Consider the following 22,788-nt stretch of genomic DNA (forward strand, 5'->3'; position numbering starts at 1 on the left):
ATGTGGACACGAAGTTTAACATCAGACATGTAAGGATAATGCGTAATGCAGACAAAGGAATACTCATTTTTGCAAAATTATAAGTGAACTACTTACAATGTTTGTACAGTTTTCAGTTTCCAAACATATCCTGGAATTACTCCCGAAAGGTTGCAGTTTCTCAGTACCCTGAATCCAATGATTAAACAGCACTAAGAAAAGATCCATCAAACTTGGATGCCAATAATAATTTGGAATAAACTCCCAGCAACTTACAGTCTCTCTAGGTCTGTCATGTTAATTAGAGGAGGAAATTCATGCATTGGTCCTTTTATGTCGCTAATCCTCCTGAATAAGAGACTCAAACATGAGAAGTCTCCATACAGTAAAGAGATCCATAAACTAAAAGAAAGAAGTAGATTAGGTATATTTAAGAGTTCTGTACTCACAGATCGGTTAACATATTGAGAAGAGATATGCTTAATGGAATGGGACCCTCTAAACCGGTAGCATGCAGCTCTCTTCATTGATTATCCAAAATAAGAATTAAATACTTGAGACTATGAAATTATTCTTCTATCAAAGATCTTTCAAGATCCTCTGTTATCAAAAGAGAAATTCTTACAATTTTGTAAGTTGTTTCCATTTCTCTATAAAATCTGGAATTGGTCCGCTGAGATTGTTATCACTTATCCTACTGCAAACAAAATATTGTTAAACATAGTCTTCAAATGACTAGCTAAAAGAATAATGCTATAACCATGTACTTACAAATCTGCTAAATTTACAAGTCCAGAGAGTGACACTGGCAGCTCTCCCTCCAGTTGGTTGGAGGACAATATCCTGAAATTAAGATCATGTTTCTCCATTGGATATTGTATCTATTTATCCCCCCGGAATCACAACTCATATGGACAGACCTAAAAGAGAGAAGGAAAAGAAGGGTCTTACAGCGCCTTTAAGTTTATCAATTTCCCTAGTTCATCAGGAATAATGCCTGAGAATCGGTTTCCTTCAAGGTTTCTGGTCAAAGATTGCTACATAGATTAGTGCACTGCTGATTTTTTGGGGAAAATAATGAAATAAGCAGAACTGAAAATGAGATAATGCTTAGATTAATGAACAGGAGCATGTCCAGACACTGCATCAAAGAGAAAACTAAACTATAGCATAAAAGCTGTTAAGCTCTGCATTCATTATACTTGAAAAGAAAATTTCATAAATTTAAAATTGGAGTTGGACAAAAGATTATTACATAAACTTTTCTTCAAAAGGTGTCCAAACAGCTACATAAGAAATGAAGATGAGAAATCAGATTAGATAATCAAAATTTGATACATACATATAGGTAAGGCTGGTAATGTTTCCCAGTTCCTTCGGTATAACCCCTGACAACCGGTTCACAAGAACAGAGCTGGATCAAAAAATTTGCAGTTACAATTGATGATTAACAACCTTTATAACAGCTGTTTTAACAATATATTAAATGGGGCTTACATGGAATTTAACTGGGTTGACGCCCATTCAGTTGGTATACTACCACTGAGGTAATTGTATGCAAAATCACTGAAAATTGAGAATATGTGAATTCAGTTAATTATGCTTATCAAAATTTGAACGATGAATTAGATTATACGGGAAATAAAAGCAAATGTGACAATAGCATTCAAAAGATTCTTACACTTTTTGAATGTAAGGAAGCTTTACCAGTTCAGGTGGAAGAACGCCAGGAAGATTTATACCCTTAAGAGTACTGCATAAGTAATTTCAAGAGTCAACAATGTAATTAGTTTATCTAAATATTATGAATAGATACCCTATTCTTGTTTAGAAAATGAAACCAATTATAGTCACATAATACTGATAGGAACCACTCTAAGATGGTAAGGTATATAATATATTGCACACAAAAGTGAAAATAGTCAATGACATCAACTTGCTCTTCATACATCTCAGGAAGCCTAAGATTTTATCAAATATATAATGATACTGTACACAATCTCAAGCCACAAAGATAAAACATATCTTTGGCGAAGGCACAGCTTATATATTTGGCAAAAATGGAACTCCCTTTTTTCAGGGAACCCTCCCTTGGAGCAATGTCAAAGCAGTTGACGTGTAACTAGGAGATCACAAGTTCAAGCTGCAGAAACAACCTCTTGCATAAACACAAATAATGGGAGCTTAGTGCACCTGGCTCCCCTTGATCTGTAACTTCCTCCTATATCTAGTTCCTTTTAGTTGTCCAAGGATATAATTTTAAGGTTGTAGCAAAGATGTAGGAAATGGAATGCTAATACAACTTAATAAAGCATGGTTAGTATGAGTTCTCTAACAGCAATGGCAAGACATCAGTAACTTGGGACTTAATAGCTACTTTCTCCAAATTATCTATGCTGGCTCTCCAAACACATAATGTGCTATAACCAAAGTCGAGCAAGATGATGAAAAATTACATAGCTACTATGTGGCAGGCAGTATCATTTCCTATATTGCAGTTGCATACAACATCAGTTTCAAACCAACTTGGCAGATCAGTTGTCACCCTGACTGCTTCAATCTGGCACGATTCACCATTGAATTTCCAGTGTGTTGCTCCCATTGTAGTGGCGATTTGTTCCATAATGTCCACTGAGAAATTGCCAAAGCATATGCCAAATAACAAGTTGTTAGCCGAATGATGCAAATCTTACGAGTGCAGGAAGCAGAAAACCTCTAAATAGTATATATTACCATAACAAAATCAGAAGTTTCAAAACACTGCAAGCTTCACTCCCCTGCCCACATTTTGGAATTGAGGATCAATTGGCTAGAAACTCCCCCCCCCCCCCCCCCCCCCCCCCCCCCCCCCCCCCCCCCAAATACCCTTTTTAGTATAGGTTCAACATTTTGGAGTACAAAGATGCAGAAACTTCCCCAAGCAAATGGTGTAGAACCCTGCATCATTTGAATACCCTATTTCACCAGATTGCATTAGTTCCTAGACAACAACATACCCAGTGAAATCCCATAAGTGAGGTCTAGGGAAGGTAGAATGTACGCATACCTTAACACTACCTCTTGGATGTAGAGAGGCTATTTCCGAAAGACCCTCCCATTAGTTCCTAGACAAAATACTAAAATTTCCCGTCTTTTGTTCTTATAAGTAAAAATTTCCAGTCTTTTGTTCTTGTAAGTCTAAATTTCCCACAAGTGAGGTCTGGGAAAGTTAGAATCTACGCATACCTTAACACTACCTCGTGGATGTAGAGAGGCTATTTCCGAAAGACCCTCCCATTAGTTCCTAGACAAAATACTAAAATTTCCCGTCTTTTGTTCTTATAAGTCTAAATTTCCAGTCTTTTGTTCTTGCAAGTCGAAATTTCCAGCCCTAAAGTAAGAATCAATCATAAAGGAAGCCTTTTTAAGTAAGCATGCTCCATTTTTTTCTACAATACAAAAAAATTTAACTGATCAGAGCCTTATGTTCTTCACATTTCCTCTAGTAAGAGACTCAAAATTGATCTTTTCTCAAGAAACTTAACTGAACAGGAGGAAGAACAAGAAATAAGTTCAAAATTTCATAATTCTTGATTTCTTGCACAAATTTGACTTTGTAGCAAAATCCCATATATCCTTCATGCACCCACCACCCACTCAACAACCCATCCACTAAAACTTAAAAAAGCTATAAAATTTACCTTCTTCTTGGGCAACTCTTGTTGAGTCACCCAAACTCAACAACATGAAGCAGTTCACTGCAAGAATCCATGAAAGAACAGCTCTTTTTAGTGGCAACATTTTTTTTTCTTCTAGCTCCAGCCTCCAAGTGATATACAGTACTGTTGGACGTACAAAATGTACACCTAAAATTCTATCCAAGAAATAATTCAGCCTAAAAGCTGGGTCTTTTTTTAATTATTATTAAGGCAAAAGTTCTATGGGATTCAAAATAGTGTACCATAAACTAACAAGAAAAAACTATGTGTGTATAAATTGAGCTAGCTGTTTACCAACTTCCTATCCAAAACAAAGTGTGTATTCAGAGAAATTTCTATAATGTAAAAATTGAAACTTTAGAGAATAGTCAATGGCAACTGGGGCACGTGAGGTTTCTTGCTCTTTGATGTGTTTGGCGTGGACCCCTTGGCTACCCACTTGATATTTCAATTTAATTCTTAAGACTATTCATATGTAATACTATTGGACAAGATGGAGACATTCACGATTAAATATTTTTCATCGTTCAATATAAATTTGATATAAAACAAAATAAATATCTATTTGTGCTATGGTAAACAAGTAAAAATAAACAGAAAAAATAATTTGATTTAGGTAAAAAAAAAAAAATTACTACAAATAGAAGGACTATAATAAGGAATTGTCAGACCTATGATTAAGATTAATTAAATAAATTTAAATTCTTTAAATGGTTAAGTTAGGTAAGATCATGTCAATTTGCAGATAAAAGTAAAAGTGATTATTGGATGATCCAAAAAAATAACATCATAGCATGAATAGGACAAATAAATTAAAACACCAAATCTTAATTTTGTCGCGACATCTTTAGTTTGATTTATCAGTGTTTAGCATGCATTAGAGATTTATGTATTTGCATTTTAAGAAAAATAAATTTGCATTTGTTATCAAATATATCATTTGTTTATTAATAGTTTTAGCATCTATGTTTATTAAATATGTAATTTTTTTATTTATAAAGTAATATACTTCAGGATTTAACATAATTTTTAACACTTTAATTGTATACCATCGGTTAATTAAAATGGGCTCTTCATTTATCTTTTTTAAATGTGAAATGTAATTTAATGTGATAAAATGTAATTAGCTAGGTTGGTGTCTATTATATGTTTCAAACTTTATTTTCCAATGTTCCAAACTATTATTCTATTATAAATTTAAACTTTTCTTTGTGTATAATAATCCTATAGTTACATTGAATTTTCCGAGTCCCAAACCCTCTAAAAAGCCATAAATGTGTAAAAAGAAATTTTTTAAATAATGAAAACAAAAGGCACCAGAAGCTGCAAGTCAAAATTGAAAATCTAGTATAGATATAGCAAGAGTGAATTAAAAAATATGCTAGAGGAAAAATATTCGAGAGCAAATATTTAATTTGTTGACCATGAAAAAAGAATTTCATTTGAATTTTAATAACAAATTCATTTTTTAAATTTTACAAACAATAATATACCCCTTATAATTTCAAAAATAGAATCTGAAAAAAAAAATTAATTATCTAATAACCTTTTATCATAATCCTCGACTTTCATTTAATCTTTTGTACGTATAATTGAACAACTCATACAAACACTGAATTAAATGTAAATATTGTAATGGCGTCACGCTCTGCAGGTTTAGAAAATTGACAGACTTTGACTTTTCCATTTAGAAAATTGACAGACAGGTTTATTATATATAGCTTTGCTGACCATTTTTTTCCTTATTACGAACTGTTTTATTGGGGTCCATTCAGTGGGGTAGAATTCTCAAAGTAATAACGTCGAATACGACTTAATATAACCTAGCGTTTGGTTATAGATTTTCAAATACTCTTGACAAATATTATTTGGGTGAAAATTTAGGTGAAATTTCATTATGTATTTAGTCATAGTCTTTGAAAAACATATTTCACTTTTTTAGAAAAATATAATTTATATCCGTAAGTTTTAAAAACTATCAAAATTAATCATAAATTTGTATTACAAGTCAATTGGATTTTCGTTGCAACAAATAACAAGTAGCGTCCATGACACTGGAGCAATGTGGTAGTTTGGAGTGAGTGCAACAAGCATCATTCATACATCGTGAAGTAGACAAAGCACATGACTTTATTACCCTGAGTTGATTGTTAATTATTTTCATCAACAACCATATCATCACTTTCATATTCACTGAATATTTCATCACTACTTTGGTGTTCACGTAAAAAAAATATGTAATACAACGCAAACAACTACTAGGGTGTTTTTGTAAAAGATAAAAATTTGATGTAAAATTTCAATTTTTAAAAGATCCCAAATAATGATATTTGACCCAAATACTAGAAAAAACTAATATTTAGGAATTTGGGATATTTGTCAAATAATGGTAAATTGTATGAACAAACACTATGTGCCAAATTTCCCTCCAAATATTACTTGGGAAATCTATGGGCAAACGGGTCCTAAATATCATGAAATTGACATTTTGTTTGCATAGGAAAATCCTTGTGGATAATACTAATAACGACATATTTTTCAGTTAATTATGTTTACTTCATTCGTAAAGGTTTTTCTCACTAACAAAATATAATATCTTTAAGGATATGATTAAACTTTAGCTACTTTAGGACAGTACTAATAATTTCAAAATATTATTATGAATTAAGAATAGAATCTATTAATAAATTATGAATTATGACGGTTCTAGTTAATCTCATCATTAATTAGTGCTCCTATAAAAGTCAACAATAAAACAAATAGACATTAGTTAGAACTTAGAAGTAATAGAATTTGGATTAGGCAGTAAGCCATGATAGAATACTCCAAATTGGTAATTCACCAACTAACCCTCCACATGACACTAGTTTTTTTTTCTTCTTTGGATTTAAGCATCGTACGCTTTTGGGTAATATTTTACACCAAAAAATAATTATTGACCTGTTAATATACCTTTGCCTTACCAACCTTTTCCTATTTTTTTATTTTAATAAAATACAAACTCTAGTTTATTTTTTCTTTTGAGTTTAAATATATACACCACTAGTTAAGAAGTTTTACATCGTCAAATTCTCTTTATAAGTTGTAATAGGTATATTATCTTATTTTCAAAATTAAAATTTATGTTTTAAATTGCTCTTTAGATGACGTGATAATATACCCAAAAAATACTATATACATTGACAGGTACACAAATTAATTGGAAGTTAAATAATCTTTCATTGACTTGAAGTTGGAAAGTCAATAGGCAATGAGTTGTTCTATCTTTCTGAATTTCTTTATGTGAGTTTCCGCCCTGCCTTTTGTGATCCTTCATAGAACACAACTTCTCCATATGATTTAACAGTCTTTTTTCTTTACCTGAGATTTCTGTTTCATTTTCTATTTCTCCCCTTGTCTCATCATCCAGCTGGTTAATTTGAATTTGCATTGGACATACCCCCAATTAACGAGTAAAACACGCCCTACCAAGAGTATGCAATAAACAACAACGTTCTAACAGTTAGATATGCACGTTAGACTACGATTCACTGATTAAGTTGCGACATTTTCATTGGCTCTCTAATGGATAAATAATAAAAGTTAAAACTACTTATTTCAAACACCACCGATATAGTCGTGTTGATTTTGGCCCTAATTATTGTACACGTGATTTTCCTGATTTGCAGTATGGATATACTAATTTGATGGCGCTTTGGTTTGAAAAACTAGAGCTGGATCACGATTAAAAAGTTGTGACTGATGACAAAAAGAAGTTTTTTTCGGAAGACAACAGATTGCAGAAGTTCAATTTTATTGTGATAGTAGGTCCTCTAAGTTACCCTTTACCACAAAAAGGACAAGCTCTTATAAGTTCTTTAACGAGATAAGACCATTTAACATGTATCCCAACATTCCATTGAGTCCCAAATCGGGAATTTCAGCAAGAACCAACCATTACATTAATCAAATCATAACTAAAATGTATAATGACGCACACAAAGTAAAGTTAATGTTGTGCAAACTTACATTGAAACAGCAGAAGAGGCTTGACAAGTGATTCCTTTTCAAGACTCACCACAGGGATCACCATCATTCGACTTTCAATTAGAGAGTTGTGAAGGACTATTCAGTGAAGCATACAAGACCTGAAGAGCTTGCACTGCAGATTACAAGAGACAGGCAACGACAAAGCCAGAACATCTCTCCAACAAGAAAACCAAGATTCAATATTTAGCTTGTCAAGATTCAACAAGTAAAGCCTCAATCTTAATCTAGTGTTGGCTCTGAAACTAATTAAATACAAGAATGGGAAAGAAAACATATTATTTTATCAAATCAAACAGTTTTAGAATTCGAATTCAATTGCATGCGTTCTCGCATCATAATCACAGAAAATCCCAGTCATATAATTTTTAGTACAAAGATCAAGAATCTATATTTTTTTTGTACTAACGCATCAATTTTTGACACTCGTAAACCCAACAAAAAGGGGAAGAAAAAGAATATGCCATTAACCAAATCAACCATTCAAACAATCACAAAGAAAGGCGCTCTTATACGACAACATTCATAGAGGAACCAAAACCGGTATTTGTATATGTAAGTAATTGGAATAGTGTTTGTTGTTACAGAATTACATATTAGACTACAAGAATATAGTTCACTTCTTGTAGCTTTTATACAAAGAACGTAGCTAAAAAACCCATAAACTAAATTTCAAACCCAGAAACTATTGATGCACTGGTGCTTATTAAGCAGTCCAATGGATGTGTTGCATAACAGTAAAGTGTCGCTGAAATCATATGAGGAGGAACACTTGTACACGATTTTGGGTACAATATTTTACCCCAAAAAATTAATATTAACAGATACCGGCTTACCAAGCTTTTCCTATTTTTTTTTATTTTAATAAAATACGAACTCGAGTTTATTTTTTCTTTTGAGTTTAAATGTATACACCATTAGTTACAAAGTTTGTACATTGTCAAATATTTAGTTAAGAAGTTTTTACATTGTTAAATATCTTTATCAGCTGTAATAAGTATCTTATCTTATTTCAAAAATTAGAAATGGCTCAAGCTAATTAGTTGCCTAAAATCAAAAAATAAATTGGAGGCCTAAATTTAAATTATTATTTTTTTATATCTGAGATTTAAGTTATTTTCTTTTTAATTAATTTTTTTTTTATGATCTTAAACTAAAAAATATATATATATATATATATATATATATATATATATATATACCAAAATATTTTTTAATCTTGTGATCTTAAACATATCATGTGGAAGTTAAATTTAAAAATTGATCCATAAAAAAGAAACATTCTTTAATGTTTCGGAACAAACTAAAAAAACAACAAATAAATTAAAAAATATAGTATATTTTTTTTTGGTCAAAAAGGAGGCTTATAATAATTTTATTATTACTAAAAAAATTAGGCACTTCAATTTTGAAGCCTAAGACATATGCCTCATTTTTAAAGACATTGAGCCACCTCTAATTAGAAATTATATATTTTAGATAGTTCTTTAGATCACGTAATAATATACCCAAAAAATACTACATATATTAACAGGATACATAACTCAATTTGAAGTTAGTAATATTTCATGGACTTGAAGTTGGAAAGTCAATAGGGAATTGAAGTTCAGTAATCTTTCATGGACATGAAGTTGGAAAGCCAATAGGGAATGAGCTGTTTATTTTGGTACAGATAGCGATTAATTTAATTAATTTCTATAAGCAAATTGAACGATGAAGTAATATAGTATGAAACTGGAAACTTTGAGTTAATTATTCAAAAAAAAAAAGTCAAATAGATTGACTTCAAGCAAGATGAACATTAAATATAAATATGAGATGTGGGTGGTCTTTACTTATTTAATTTGCAAGTCTAAAAATGCCTAAAATATGAGTATAACTTTAAAGGGTCAACCTGCTACTTCGAAAATCTTCTTCTTTTTATATTGGGGGAGATGCGATGCATTACTATTTAGATTCTCAAATGGCCTAATAAAATTTCCAATCTTGACGAATTGGAAATTTTATCTGAAATAGAATTACAACTATCTAGTGTTGAAGTTGCTACAACAACATATCAGTGTAATCTCACAAGTGAAGTCTGGAGAGTGGTGTGTACAATGTACGTAGATCTCACCCTTACCTTGTGAAGGCAGATGCTGTTTATGATAAGACCGTTGGCTAGTGTTGAAGTTGCTACTTACATAAATTTTAACTATCTTGTGGGTCAAAGAAAACCTCCAGTTTCATCTAAAATGATGTGTTGTTTCTTCAGCATATACACTGTCCTCTTTTGGCAAACAAAAAGTTGCAATACAAGATACAACTGACACAATTAGAACAACGAATCCTTTTTTGTTTACAGAAGGACCATATAGTCTACATTTCAGGTATATCACAATGGGGCAGAATTTTATACAACTTTGAAATCTAGCTAGGAGGTGCAAAAATGCAGAGCTGGAGAAATATAACTCCTCACACTTTTTCTTGGGATAGAAATTTATGTACATTTTATAGAAATCTTACTCACAAAAAATTGAACAAATAGTTACAACTTGCAACAATCATACCTCGATGAGTGGCTTTGAACCAATGCAATCCCTCATGAGCCATAAGATACAGGCACACCGGCAAGAGATTAAATAAGAATACACACACAATAGAGAGTCAGTCAGATCTTGATTCGGGGTTGTATTCACAGAGATCAGAGGCAGTTTGGATGCTTGAACACTGAGCTTGATTACTTGACGCACTTTGATTTTGCCTCTCTTGTTGGAAATCTTTCAAGGCTTGAAATCTCAAATCGTCAGTATACATACTTGCTTCTGGGATACTATCAGGGGCATCAATTTTTCCTTCAAGCATGCCTACAGCCTCAGACATTACAGGCCTGAGTGAAGGCGTCGCACTAGTGCATAATAGTGCTACTTTTATTACCCTTTCTGCTTCTGCTTTGCTAAACTGAGAACCCAATTTATCATCAATCAGCTCCTCTATTTTTCCATTTTGCAGCAAGTGAGAGGCCTGCAATAAAGTTTTATAAGCTAGCAACTACAAAGGGAGTGAGGGAGGTTCAAGGTTAAAAAAGTTCAAGGATTCTCAATCTTATAAATGGTAGACTAGTCAGGCTTTGTTGAAGTGCATTAACAAAAAGGAAAAGGAAAGATACCCAATCTAAAAGACAAATGAAATTGTCGGAAGGCACATAGCCATAGTTGTGCTTGCCGCTAACAATTTCCAGGAGGACAATTCCAAAGCTGTAGACATCTGCTTTGTAAGTCAAATAACCCCATAGTGCATACTCTGGTGCCATGTATCCTCTGCAGTTATTAACATACAATTATGCTACAAATTTTACCTAACCACGCTGCTGACAAGATAACGGCAAAAAAAAGAAAGATCTAGTTTGAATTTTACGTTGCAACTTACATTGTTCCAGCAACTCGAGTGCTAATATGGGTATTATCATCTTCAGTAAGTTTAGCAAGTCCGAAGTCCGAAATTTTGGGATTTAGATCTCTATCTAGCAGTACATTAGTAGCTTTAATGTCTCTGTGTACAATTTTAAGGCTTGATTCCTCATGAAGGAAAGCCAAACCTTTAGCAATCCCAACACAAATCTTGAACCTTGTCGGCCAATCAAGTATCAATTGACTTTTCTCGGAATCTAAAGTTGTCCAACATGCTAAAATTTTAATGGACATTTCATAGAGAGTTAGTAATAGTTTAGGAACTTTTTTAAAAGAGATTGAATAACTTACGAAATAATGCGCGAGCGAGGCTATTGTTTTCCAAGTATTCATATACGAGCAGTAATTCAGTCCCTTCAATGCAACAACCATGCAGCTTAACAAGATTTGGGTGTTGCAAACATGAAATCATGCCAATCTCATTTAAAAATTCACGGTTCCCCTGTCTTGATTGACGCGAGAGCTGCTTCACTGCAACTAACGTACCATCAGATAACCGACCCTACATAAAATATTTGGTCAGAGTTCACAAACAATAATGATAAAGACGATACTATATTACTGTTGTTACCAAAGTGATACCTTGAAAACTGCACCAAAACCACCTTCCCCTATCTTGTTAGAAGCATCAAAGTTATTAGTGGCAGCCTTTATTTGCTTTAAAGTAAAAGAAATGGTCTGCAGCTCCATGCCCTCTAAATCTGCCATGGAAATAGAGAGACTTTACTGGTTAGTCATCTATTTACACCTCACGACTTCTGGATATGGAGTTTTCTTTGATTATCATTTCAGTAGAATGTGCTCTTTCAAATCAGTAATGCATGGATCAGCTGGCTGCCTAGTCATAAAATTTGCTAGTTAAAATTACTTCATTCTAACACCTGTTCAGTGATCACCTTTTCTCTGTTTCTTTTTGCATTGAAGATATCCTTTCCACCAAAGTGTGCTCATTACCAACAGGGAAATGCATGTAACCACTACTCCGACAATAACATAAACAGTCACACTCTTTTTATCTTCCTCTGAACAAGATCCAAAAGCTGAACAGAAATGAAGACAAGATTGTTATGTGTATGCAGCAGCAGGGGCAATAGAAAATAAGATTATTCCAGTTGATTACATAGAATATCAACATGCATATTATTCATGGGAAAATAATAGCAAAGAAATATACGTGGGCACTCATCCAAACTCCTTCAAGCAGAGAATTTCTGTCTGTTAATTCAACCAAAATTACGAAAATGGATTTCCTCGGCCATATAGAATGACCCTTTGAATCAATAACCAAAAAAGGAGAGAAAACAGTTATAAAATGTAAACCTACATCGGACATACCAGAAGAGATTTAACTCCTACTTATTTTTTTAGATGAAAAGAAAATAGCAATAGAAATAGGAAAAGTATTTAGAGCTTAAAACTATATATTGGAAGGCTGAAAAGAAGAGCCTGGTTGAAATAACCACAATACAAATATTCTATCACCTGGTAAACATCTAAGTTTATACTATAAATCAGTAACATACTAATACTTATAGTTGGTACAGAAACACAGGAATATCAAGCCATGTATGAACTTTAATAGCTTAGTTTCAAAAAAACTAGTTTGCCCAGTAAAAAATTAGGAAAGCTATTGAAAAATTACTCTTTCAATGATTCGGAGCAGGCTAAGTTAAAGCCACAGATTGGCTTTTGGTGCTGATAATAGTTTACTTGATCTCTAGATAAATGTCGCAACTCTAAAGAGACCAAAGCAAATCAACGGTTGAGAGAGATAGCCAACCAGTTATCTTTTGCAATTTCAGACGCCAACTGGTGTTCAAATAGAACGGTGGAAATGGCAAAAAAAATATCAGAATCTTCCACATATTTGTTGAGAATATAATTAACTGTTAAAGTGTGCTCTCTCTAATAGCTTAAGCTTTTAAATGAGATGGTCACACACTTCAACATGGTATCAGACCAGATGAGATGGTAACATACTTCAACAATATTAGCATGGATCATGTTAGATAGCAGCAATTTTATCTTATACAACGGAAGTTGATAAGCAATGTCAACCCCACAACTAAGCAAACAATGTATGTAATCATGCATTCAATTGCAGTATTTCTTCTAGAAACAATTAAATTTATCATGTATGAACCTGCTCATATGATATGTACAATCTCTAGAATATCTCTTGGGACTTTAAAGTTTAAAATGATACATGTCTTTTTGTGTTAGTTCTCACTGAGACATGCTTAAATACACAATATACTTGAAGGAAACAAAGTGAGAAGTGTGAAAGCAGATATACTATGATATTCCCCTTATAATGATTAAGATTGAAGAAACTTACTTGGTTTGAGTGAGATTGCAGATATTAGTGGACCGTATTTCCCTCTAGATGGGATTCTGATAGTTCCTTTGCCAGCCCAGTAAAATCGAATCTCCAAAAAATTATCTGTTACACGGGTGTTAAAATGCCTAATCACAGGTGTTTGAACTCCACCAGCCTCATTCACAATATTGAAGTCTTTCCAAACTAATTTCTCCTGAAGTAGAAAGAATATTGTGTAGGTATCTTGTGGAAAGTCACAGGAACTTATTCAGCGAGATGTTAGAATATGTCTAGATTAATAGTATACGAAATTCTTCCTATTCAAAAATCTCAGTATAAAGGAAAGAAAAAATTTTGTATCCTAGTTGTCTAAACTCCTATATAGAGACTACTTTGTTGTTATAGATCTAATAGCTTCAATCTAACGCTGCCTGCCACACAAAGTTTTTCATTTTTTTCATAGTAAGGCTCGTCTCTTTCCAGATAAAGCAGCATCACTCTTTTCTTCTCTCTTCCAGGCTCCAGCATCTTTTGGGCAGCACGTGCCATGTATCGACAATCCGCGTTGGGTTGATATCATCACTCTATACCTGTTAACCTGTCAAGTTAAACAGTCTATAGCTGTCTAGCTAGCTGATGTGTCACCATCCAGACAGCACCATGTCGCTTTCTAGAGAACACTTTTAGTTGAGACTAGTACTAGTCAACGCATGGTTACTATATCATCACCAAGTTAAACACCGTGAATGGTCATCTATCCAATCAATCTGGTACAGTGCTTGCTTCTCTGTAGCCATCTAGTTAAGCTCACGACATGAATGTCCTCAAATTCAATCATAACTCCTACTCTATTTTGTCCAAGTAGTATCATGTCACTTTTCACTTTTGATTTGCAAACACTAGTTGCTGTATCACCTTGAGTTTGGAAGGCGCGTTGTGGGAGAATTAATGCAGTGATGTGTTAAAATATATTCTAGGTAAGTAGTAGAGAGCATTTTTTCTAATTCTGGATGGGTAGTCTCCCTAAATTAATAAGTTCTCTTATTTCATTTAGGTTAGCTTACCATATTTGTAATTGCCTGAACTTCTATATGTGGAGGCATCTTGTATATCATCTACAACCAAATACAATACAGGTTCTCTCTTTTTTCCTCATATTTTCACACATCCAACATAGTTTAAGCGTATAGAAAGTTTTTCTAATGGGAATACCAACCTGGATGTATATATCAAATACTCGCCTTCCAAGACTTCTATAGGTGCTGTCATTTGTAAAAATTATCTCAGCAAAGTGCAAGCTAACATTGTAACTCCCGTTCCTCAAGCAATAACGGAAGTAAGTGAGTGAGAGGGGAGATATCCGTGCATTATTGTACAATTCAGAGAGGCTTTTTGATGATGTACTTTCAATAAAACGTGCATTTTGGTCGTTATTATCATCCATAAAGTCCCCAGTGCTACTCAATCCCCAATAATTGGTGCTACTGCTGAAATATCTAGCAGAACCACCATCAACGCTTGCATCTCCTGCATAATGAACTTCTCCATCGCTCTCCTTGACAGTAAAATCATTTCCGCCACTATTAACATGTAATGAACACCCATCTGCCAATGAAAATAATAGAAGTCAATGCTCAAAATATTTTTCATAAGTTGGGAAAATGATCAAGCAGAAAATATTTCCAACGATTAGGTTGTGAGTCCTCAAATCATCTAAATACTTGTATATACATGAGTTTAAGGACCTGTTTGGATTGACTTTTGGCTTATGACTTATAAGCCAAAAGCCATAAGTTAAGATTTCTAAATTATGGCTTTTGGCTTATTTTTGTTATTTTGGCTTTAAAATAAGTGCTTATAAGCACTTTTTAACTTTACCCAAACACTTCAAAACTGCTTAAAAGCTATTTTGGCTTAAAAGCACCTAAAATAAGTCAATCCAAACGGGCACCAAGACTGAATCCACCCTTAGAATGTCTCTTTGTTAAATATCAAAAATGAAACTAAATTGCTACAGTCTCTTGCATAGTTGAGCAATTTGCTATTTGAATGAAGGAGAAGATGGCCAAGCGGCTAAAGATAAAGTTTCAGATTCTTGCTACTGATGGGATTCATATTCCATATGAAAATTGTATAACTTTCCAGAGAAGAAAAGAACATACTTACACCGACGACAAGTGAAATCCTTCGTACATGGATGAATTCTCATTCTGAAGAAGTTAAAGCACAAAAGCAGTTAGACCCAAATCCGAATCAGATAGGAAAGCAACCACTTCTGCTTTGCACTTCCTTTTTCGCTCAGTTTCATCATAAATCAGAATTTTAATGTTTCAGGATAATAAGGAATCATCTTACAAGGGGCTTACTGCTGCAGAGCTCTTGTACAAGTTTAAATACAGATTCCTGTAGAAGGAATAATTGTCAGAACCATATATGCTTATCCAATAAACAATGTAAAAGCATGAATTAACAAAAATGGAACTATTCTTACATGTTCTGCTGACAAGCATATTGGTCAGGTCCTTGCCATGTAAAATTATTGTAGGAAAGATCACTGCGCGCAACGGTCGCTGTTAGATGTCATCTTTCCGATTATGAACTAAGCAGTTGTGAGATCCACATGAAGACAATATATGGAAAAAAAATAATGCCAACGTGAATGAATCAAAATTGCTTTGGCATGCCACTGTATGACCATTATGTTTATGAATAAAAATTATGACATGTTCCGCAAAGACTGAGTCCATCATACACCAGCAGAAATTGTTTATGAAATTAGAATATTAACAAATATACACTTACACATTTATTCCAGTCTTCAAAATTGAGTCTGGTATATCTCCACTGAGCATGTTGCCAGTAAGAAACCTATGCAGAGAACATAAAGCAGTAAGGCAACAGCAAATCTGGAAGTGCAAGCACATGTTATACACTTCATACTCGAAGATGTTCGGGTATGAGCAAAAGAAAATTGAGAAGAGACTGATGTAACTTGCTAATAATAAAATAAAAAGGACATCACATTTGAGAGAATCCACTTTTTGCAATTCAACTTACACAAACTTTAGTATACTTCTAGCACTAATATTGTTTGGGATTTCTCCGACTAACTTGTTGAAGGTAACGTCTCTGCAGAAAATTAAAAAGAAATCATGATTACCATTTGAACTCTCAGAAGGAGATACAGCAGATGAATCTGTGTGCACAAACTCTTACAACCGCCACATGTATATTGTAGAAGAAAAATGTATAAGAGCCAACTCTATATGTTAGACTAAATAATGTACTGGAGAGATACAAGAAGAAGAAGGATGAGAAGTTTAGTGAAAAGCAAAGAGCAGCATGAAACCTTTTGATATTAAGGTGTCATATACTAATTAAGAACGAGCGCATTGTTTCTCGAACAGCCTCAATTATCTTTTAAAACTGGAAATGCTAAAAAATTTACAGTCACAGAGAGCACACTAGATATGAAATATTTCAACTTTCCAAACAAGGAAATTTAAAGGGGCTTTAATTTCTACAGGAGTTCTTGGTAGAGAAGAAATGATTTCTCAATTGTTTTTGACTGGGGAAGGCAGTGTTAACTGAAAGAGGCGCCAATAGAGGACAGTTAATAGTGTGACCTCAGAGAATCCAAAGGTCACGGACAGAAGAGGAAGGACAGAAAATCATGTAAAAGCTCTCTCTCTCTCTCTCTCTCTCTCTCTCTCTCTCTCTCTCTCTATTTAATACCATGTAATTTTGAATGCAGCTGAAGAAGTTTGAACATTAGGTGCAGAAGAATAAGTCCATAACTTACAATGTTTGCAGATCCTTCATCGCCCAAATATATACAGGAAGCTCTCCAGAAAGGCTGCAGTTTCTTAATACCCTGTATCCATATTTAATTAGCTTAAGGAAAGCTAGAATGCTTAATAGCACACTGTAACTGTGCAATGGTTTCCACATATCGGTATAATTGGACATACAAGTTATGGAATCCCATTATATCACTCAGTGAAGGAAATGCCTGAGCTGGTCCACCTATGTCACTGATCCTCCTGTATACAAAATTGACCATGAGAGAACTGCAAAGACTAAATGCTCTACAAAAACCTAATAAAAAATAGTTAAGATAATGTTGAAAGGTTCTCTACTCACAAATCTGTTAATTTATTCAGAAGAGATATGTTTGTTGGAATGGGACCCTCTAGTCCGGTGGCATGCATCTCCCTTCATATATCGTCAAGAAAAAGTTTAGAAACTCTTGCCAAAATATTATTTTGAAGTTTGGAAGGTATTTTGAAAGATCGTACAGTTTGGTAAGTTGTTTCCAGTTCTGTATGAAATCCGGAATCTGTCCACTGAAATTGTTGTCATTTATCCTACTGTATAGTAAAATTATACTGTGAGATATTCTATTCCCCGAGAAAGATAAGAGCTAAAAGGAGCTCGGCTAGACTGTATGCTCTTACAAATCCGTTAAATTTACGAGTTTGGAAAATGAAGTTGGAAACTTCCCCACCAATTGGTTGGAGGATAAAATCCTGAAAGTAGAAAAAGATTAATCACCCACTCGTCTATGCATCAGTCATTCAGGTGCCAAATGCCAATTATTCTTCAAGTTGCTTTAGGAGAAGATAACAAAGTGGAAGAGAAAAGAAAGGTCTTACAGGGTTTGCAAGTTAATCAGTTTCCCTAGTTCAGAAGGAACACTGCCTGAAAACTGGTTCGCCTCGAGATTCCTGGTTTAAAACATTTCAATGGATAGAATAAAGAGAGCAAATAGCCACCCAAATTATATTTGGACAGAAGAGCAAATAGCCACCCAAATTATATTTGGACAGAATAGCCACTACATTTTCTTTTGCAATATATATCAATAATTTGAGAATTTTTTGACTAGTTAAGAGAATCCAATCTCCAGACCAATATCATAGAAGTAAGTTCAAATAGAAATTCAATACATACAGGTACAAAAGGCTGCTGATGTTTCCCAACTCCGTTGGGATTTCCCCTGACAACCGGTTTACAGTAACAGAGCTGGATCAAAAAGTATGCAATTATGAAAATGAAGACATGACAGAAAAAATTGACAGCTGGAAAGAAAGTGGGGTATTACATGTTAGTCAGCTGTGTTGCAGCCCACTCAACTGGTATTCTACCACTGAGATAATTCAACGCAAAATCACTATGAATGGGGTAAGAAAGACGAAGGCAAAGATTTAGTGAGTTATGTTGATACAGTCATGAAAAAAAAACAGGCTAGCGAAAGGATCAATTGTGGAAATGGTAAAGAATAGCTCTTACATTTCTTTGATGTAGGGAAGCTTTACCAATTCAGGTGGGAGTACTCCTGGAAGATTTAAACCCTTTAATACACTGCATACGTGAAAATAATATAAAGACATCAATTACGGAACCAATTGCAATAAAAAAAGAAGAGATGTGAACGCAAACGAAGAGAAATCAGAATGACTGCTTCTGATAAAAGAAATCCAGCAATGAGTGGTATTTAGTCCAGTTGAGACAGAAGAATCAGTATGAAGTCACTAAAAGGAAACTTCTGTATTGATATGGCTTTTCTAAACCCGATGAAAGCATAGCCTATAATGTTTCTCTTTACAAGCTCCAGGAATACTTAAGTTTGAATAAGCCTTTTAAGTAACCATACATATTGGTTCTGGGCAAAGGAAGTTCATGAAAAATCTGAAAACCTCTTCACTTCAGAATTCTTGAGTTCTTTCATTCAATTTTATTTCAGACAGGCATCAAGTAGGATTGTCCCCAAGCTGGCTCTGGGGTGACATTGATAATCACGTAGATATTGGTAGAAACAAAGCATGCATGACAAGCTAAAAGGTTAGAAACAATTTAATCAATCTCGATTTGGTGATAAGGTGTAAATGCCTCACATTTTTGTGATGTGGTCTTCATGATCACATCCAACAATTTTCTCATGCCACGTTGGCGTAACTGTGACTCCAACATTTTCAACTCTGCATAAATCTGCATCGAAACTCAAATATGTTGCACCCATCGTTTTGGCAATTTGTTGGAGGACATTCACTGAAAAACAATCAGTAGGTTGATATCAACTAGTATAGCTTGCACTATGCAATCTTCCCAAAGGTACTATTTGACAATTACAACTGGTAATAACCAAAAAGGTCATCAGCCGAAGAAGTTTAGAAAAATTGATTTCTATTTAGTGCTTCCATCAAATTGAAAAGAACTACCCTCTCTAGTCCATATTAAGTGAATTGTTGGGGGCACACCCCTTATGAAAAATATTTTAAGGACATAAATTAAAAGCTACTTTCCACTTTACTCTTTTGATTATTCCCAAACTATTCTAGTAGAAAATGTAAAGTAGTTAAGAGCCTCACTAAATGAAAGGAAAATATGGAGAAAAGTCCCAACAATTTTCTTGAACTTTGAACCATTCATTTATTTTGAACTATGATAAAAGTCCCAACAATTCACTTAATATGGACTAGAGGGAGTATATAAACTATTGAACACTTCTATCTGTAAGATAAGCAGAATGACTAGAGATTAGGCTGCTCAAAAAAATGTTTCATCCCTTAATGTGACCGAGATGCAATGATTGTAAGCTAATAAGCGTTCACTCCGACAATTAACACCTAACAAAGAGACGTAGATGCACTCCATCAGAAAAACTCCTGAAATACATCAAATATTTCAAGAGAATAGGGGGACATGTAGTATACTTCACGCAAAAGTAAACATATAAGAAAAAAGCATCGTCTTCATGCACTTGATGCTAGTAAAGGGGCTATTAAAAGGACTTGTTATTTTCTTATATCCGTGGTGTTAGAGCCAACTTGCATACACCTTGACTATTCCACTAGGTACCTGACACTCAAACCAGTTCGGGTACCAGATAACTTGCATTCTCTAAAAAACAACTTTGTACTTGTAGTTCTGGACAGAAATGACTTGTAAAATAATGCAACTCCAGATGTAGAGTATAAGTGTTCAACACTAGAGGGGGCTTTCCGCAAAAACTCCACCAGATTTCTATGCATAATTTGTATGTGAGAGATGGTCACATAATATTCGTCAACCTTTACATTGTAAACTGTATCACTTTAACATATAAATCCTAAGCTTCTGGCAGCCAAACTTCTTATTAAATATCTTTTTTCAAGAATAACTATTTAATAATTGTATTTCCTCCTCCTCTTATTGATTCGGATATGCTTTATTGAGCCAAGGGTCTATCGGAAACCTCTCTACCTTCTCAAGGCCAACACTTCCATGGCAAAACAAGCAAATCAGAATACCACCTAAATTGGAACATTCTAAGCGCTAAACATAGCATTAATTTCAGGAAACTGGTAACTAACTTTAGTTTTAAAAAAAAACAATCAATAACCGTAGTGTCCAGCCCAACTTGCACACCTCAACTAATTCCACGGAATACCTGTCACCTCCCACCAGCAACATATACTAGGTGACTCTATACATTCCACGTGATACCAACCACCTCCCACCTCCCACCAACAACATGTACTAGGTGACTATATACATTCCACAGGATACCTACCACCTCCCACATCCCACCAGCAACATGTACTAGGTAACTCTGCCCACCAAGGCTACAACTGATTGGAAGAAATCAACTAGTGTTTTTGGGTCAACTGAACTTTGAACCTGAGACCTCATGTACTCAAGCCAATTTATTGACTACTAGGACATTTGCGACTAACTTTAATAATCCATTATTTATCTATTTGAAAACAGTAAAGCTCACACCTTTTCACTATACATTCACTAAATTGAAGTAATTCCATCCATTTCTCATCTTCTTTAAACTCAAAACTCCTAATCCTTCTTAAAATTATAGCAATCGAGAGAGAAATCTGTACTAAGAAATTAAGTATTTCTTGATCTGCTAAAGTAACCCCCCTCTTTCCCATGGAATCCAAAAAAATACCCATTAAAGCAAGAGAAAAGAGCAGCAATTTACCTTCTTCTTGAGGAACTCTGGACTCTGCAAATATCAAGAACAACAAGCAGCAGTGTAATCTCAGAATCCAAGCTATGGTTGGATACATTTTTCAAGAATAAAAAATGTGTAAAAGAAGAAAAAAAACAAAAAGTTCACTTCAGTAAGATGAATATATGAATCCCAAAATAATAAACAGCAAAAAGAATAAAAAAAGGAAGTGCGCATCAAGTTGGAAATAATTGGTGCTGGAGCTGTAGAGAGTAGACGTTGATATTTCTTTTTTGACAAAAACGAATAGGGAATTTTTGGAGGCATGCATATGTACTCAATATGAGTGCCATTATCCTACATTAATTAATTGTGTCATAAATTTCTTAGAATACTAACCACACGTCTCAATTTATGAGATGCGGTTTAACTTACTTGAGATTTTAGAAAATAATTAAGAATTTAATGTCTAAAATACTTTTTTTTAAATGTGTGATTATATGAAATAATTTTAAAATTAAATTACTTTTAATTATTAACAAAATAAAATAAAAATATGTTATATAAATTGAGACAAAGGAACATAACTTATCTAAGAACCTCCTCCCACTTTGATTTTTCTATATTAATGAAAGTTTAGCTAGAGGGAATAAAAAAATAATATTAGTGTAATAAATAGTATTTTTTCGTTTAAATTATACGATATAATTTGATTCAATACTGCATTATAAAAAGGAAAAAAACAACTTGAACTTCTCATGACATTTATGTAATTATAAGACTTTTGAAATTTATGATCTTGAATATGTGATAATATTGATCACTAAAAAACAAGAATTAGCAAACAAATTACATAGTTAGTTATCATTAATCTTATTTAGCATTATCGACATATTATCAAATTTATTAGGTGTAAAATATTATAGTGTGTACTACAATTTCATTAGAAGATAAGTCTTTCTTTTTCTAATGGATTAAAAAAAATAATGTCATATAAATTAAAATAAAAAATATATTATTTGATCAATTATATTAAATAACACGAGCTCTAAGTCATGCGGAAATTTATATAATATTTTATGTAAATATAATGTGGAATAAACTATGTATTGCAAATAGCCAAATATCAAAATAAAAAGTATTTAAAAATAAGAATATCCTTAAAGTAGATTATCCCCTTTATAACTTTCCATGTATATAATATTATTTCTTAGTATATAATATCCTTAATGTGGAAAAATATAGTACTACTACTATTTAAGCTAATCAACACATGTGACTGGTCAAATTTCCACCATGAAGAAAACTAGAAAAGTTATAGGGAAATTTTTCAAAAGAGCAATATTTTAGCTTTTAGTGTGACTCCTT

The 22,788-nt window shown here is 33.4% G+C and overlaps 1 protein-coding gene across 1 annotated transcript in view; it reads right to left on the reverse strand.

The window, feature by feature from the left end:
* The window catches only part of LOC125847353 (uncharacterized), a 29,780-nt gene extending 8,103 nt beyond the window's left edge, over positions 1–21,677 (reverse strand). Inside the window, 35 exon segments of the mRNA XM_049526987.1 lie at positions 97–168; positions 256–327; positions 429–500; positions 605–676; positions 751–822; positions 931–1,002; positions 1,322–1,393; positions 1,477–1,545; positions 1,661–1,732; positions 2,436–2,610; positions 3,660–3,870; positions 10,353–10,706; positions 10,852–11,002; positions 11,112–11,349; positions 11,444–11,654; positions 11,735–11,853; positions 12,049–12,192; positions 13,491–13,686; positions 14,689–15,077; positions 15,639–15,682; positions 15,828–15,875; positions 15,964–16,026; positions 16,275–16,340; positions 16,530–16,601; positions 17,275–17,346; positions 17,444–17,515; positions 17,616–17,687; positions 17,771–17,842; positions 17,930–18,001; positions 18,128–18,199; positions 18,426–18,497; positions 18,577–18,645; positions 18,765–18,836; positions 19,370–19,523; positions 21,451–21,677. Coding sequence (XP_049382944.1) covers positions 97–168; positions 256–327; positions 429–500; positions 605–676; positions 751–822; positions 931–1,002; positions 1,322–1,393; positions 1,477–1,545; positions 1,661–1,732; positions 2,436–2,610; positions 3,660–3,870; positions 10,353–10,706; positions 10,852–11,002; positions 11,112–11,349; positions 11,444–11,654; positions 11,735–11,853; positions 12,049–12,192; positions 13,491–13,686; positions 14,689–15,077; positions 15,639–15,682; positions 15,828–15,875; positions 15,964–16,026; positions 16,275–16,340; positions 16,530–16,601; positions 17,275–17,346; positions 17,444–17,515; positions 17,616–17,687; positions 17,771–17,842; positions 17,930–18,001; positions 18,128–18,199; positions 18,426–18,497; positions 18,577–18,645; positions 18,765–18,836; positions 19,370–19,523; positions 21,451–21,538 — 4,013 coding nt within the window. The 5' untranslated portion in view covers positions 21,539–21,677.
* Between the last annotated feature and the right edge of the window lie 1,111 nt (positions 21,678–22,788).

The sequence above is a fragment of the Solanum stenotomum genome, chromosome 12 (genome assembly GCF_019186545.1).
Source record: "Solanum stenotomum isolate F172 chromosome 12, ASM1918654v1, whole genome shotgun sequence".
Classification (NCBI taxonomy): domain Eukaryota; kingdom Viridiplantae; phylum Streptophyta; class Magnoliopsida; order Solanales; family Solanaceae; genus Solanum; species Solanum stenotomum.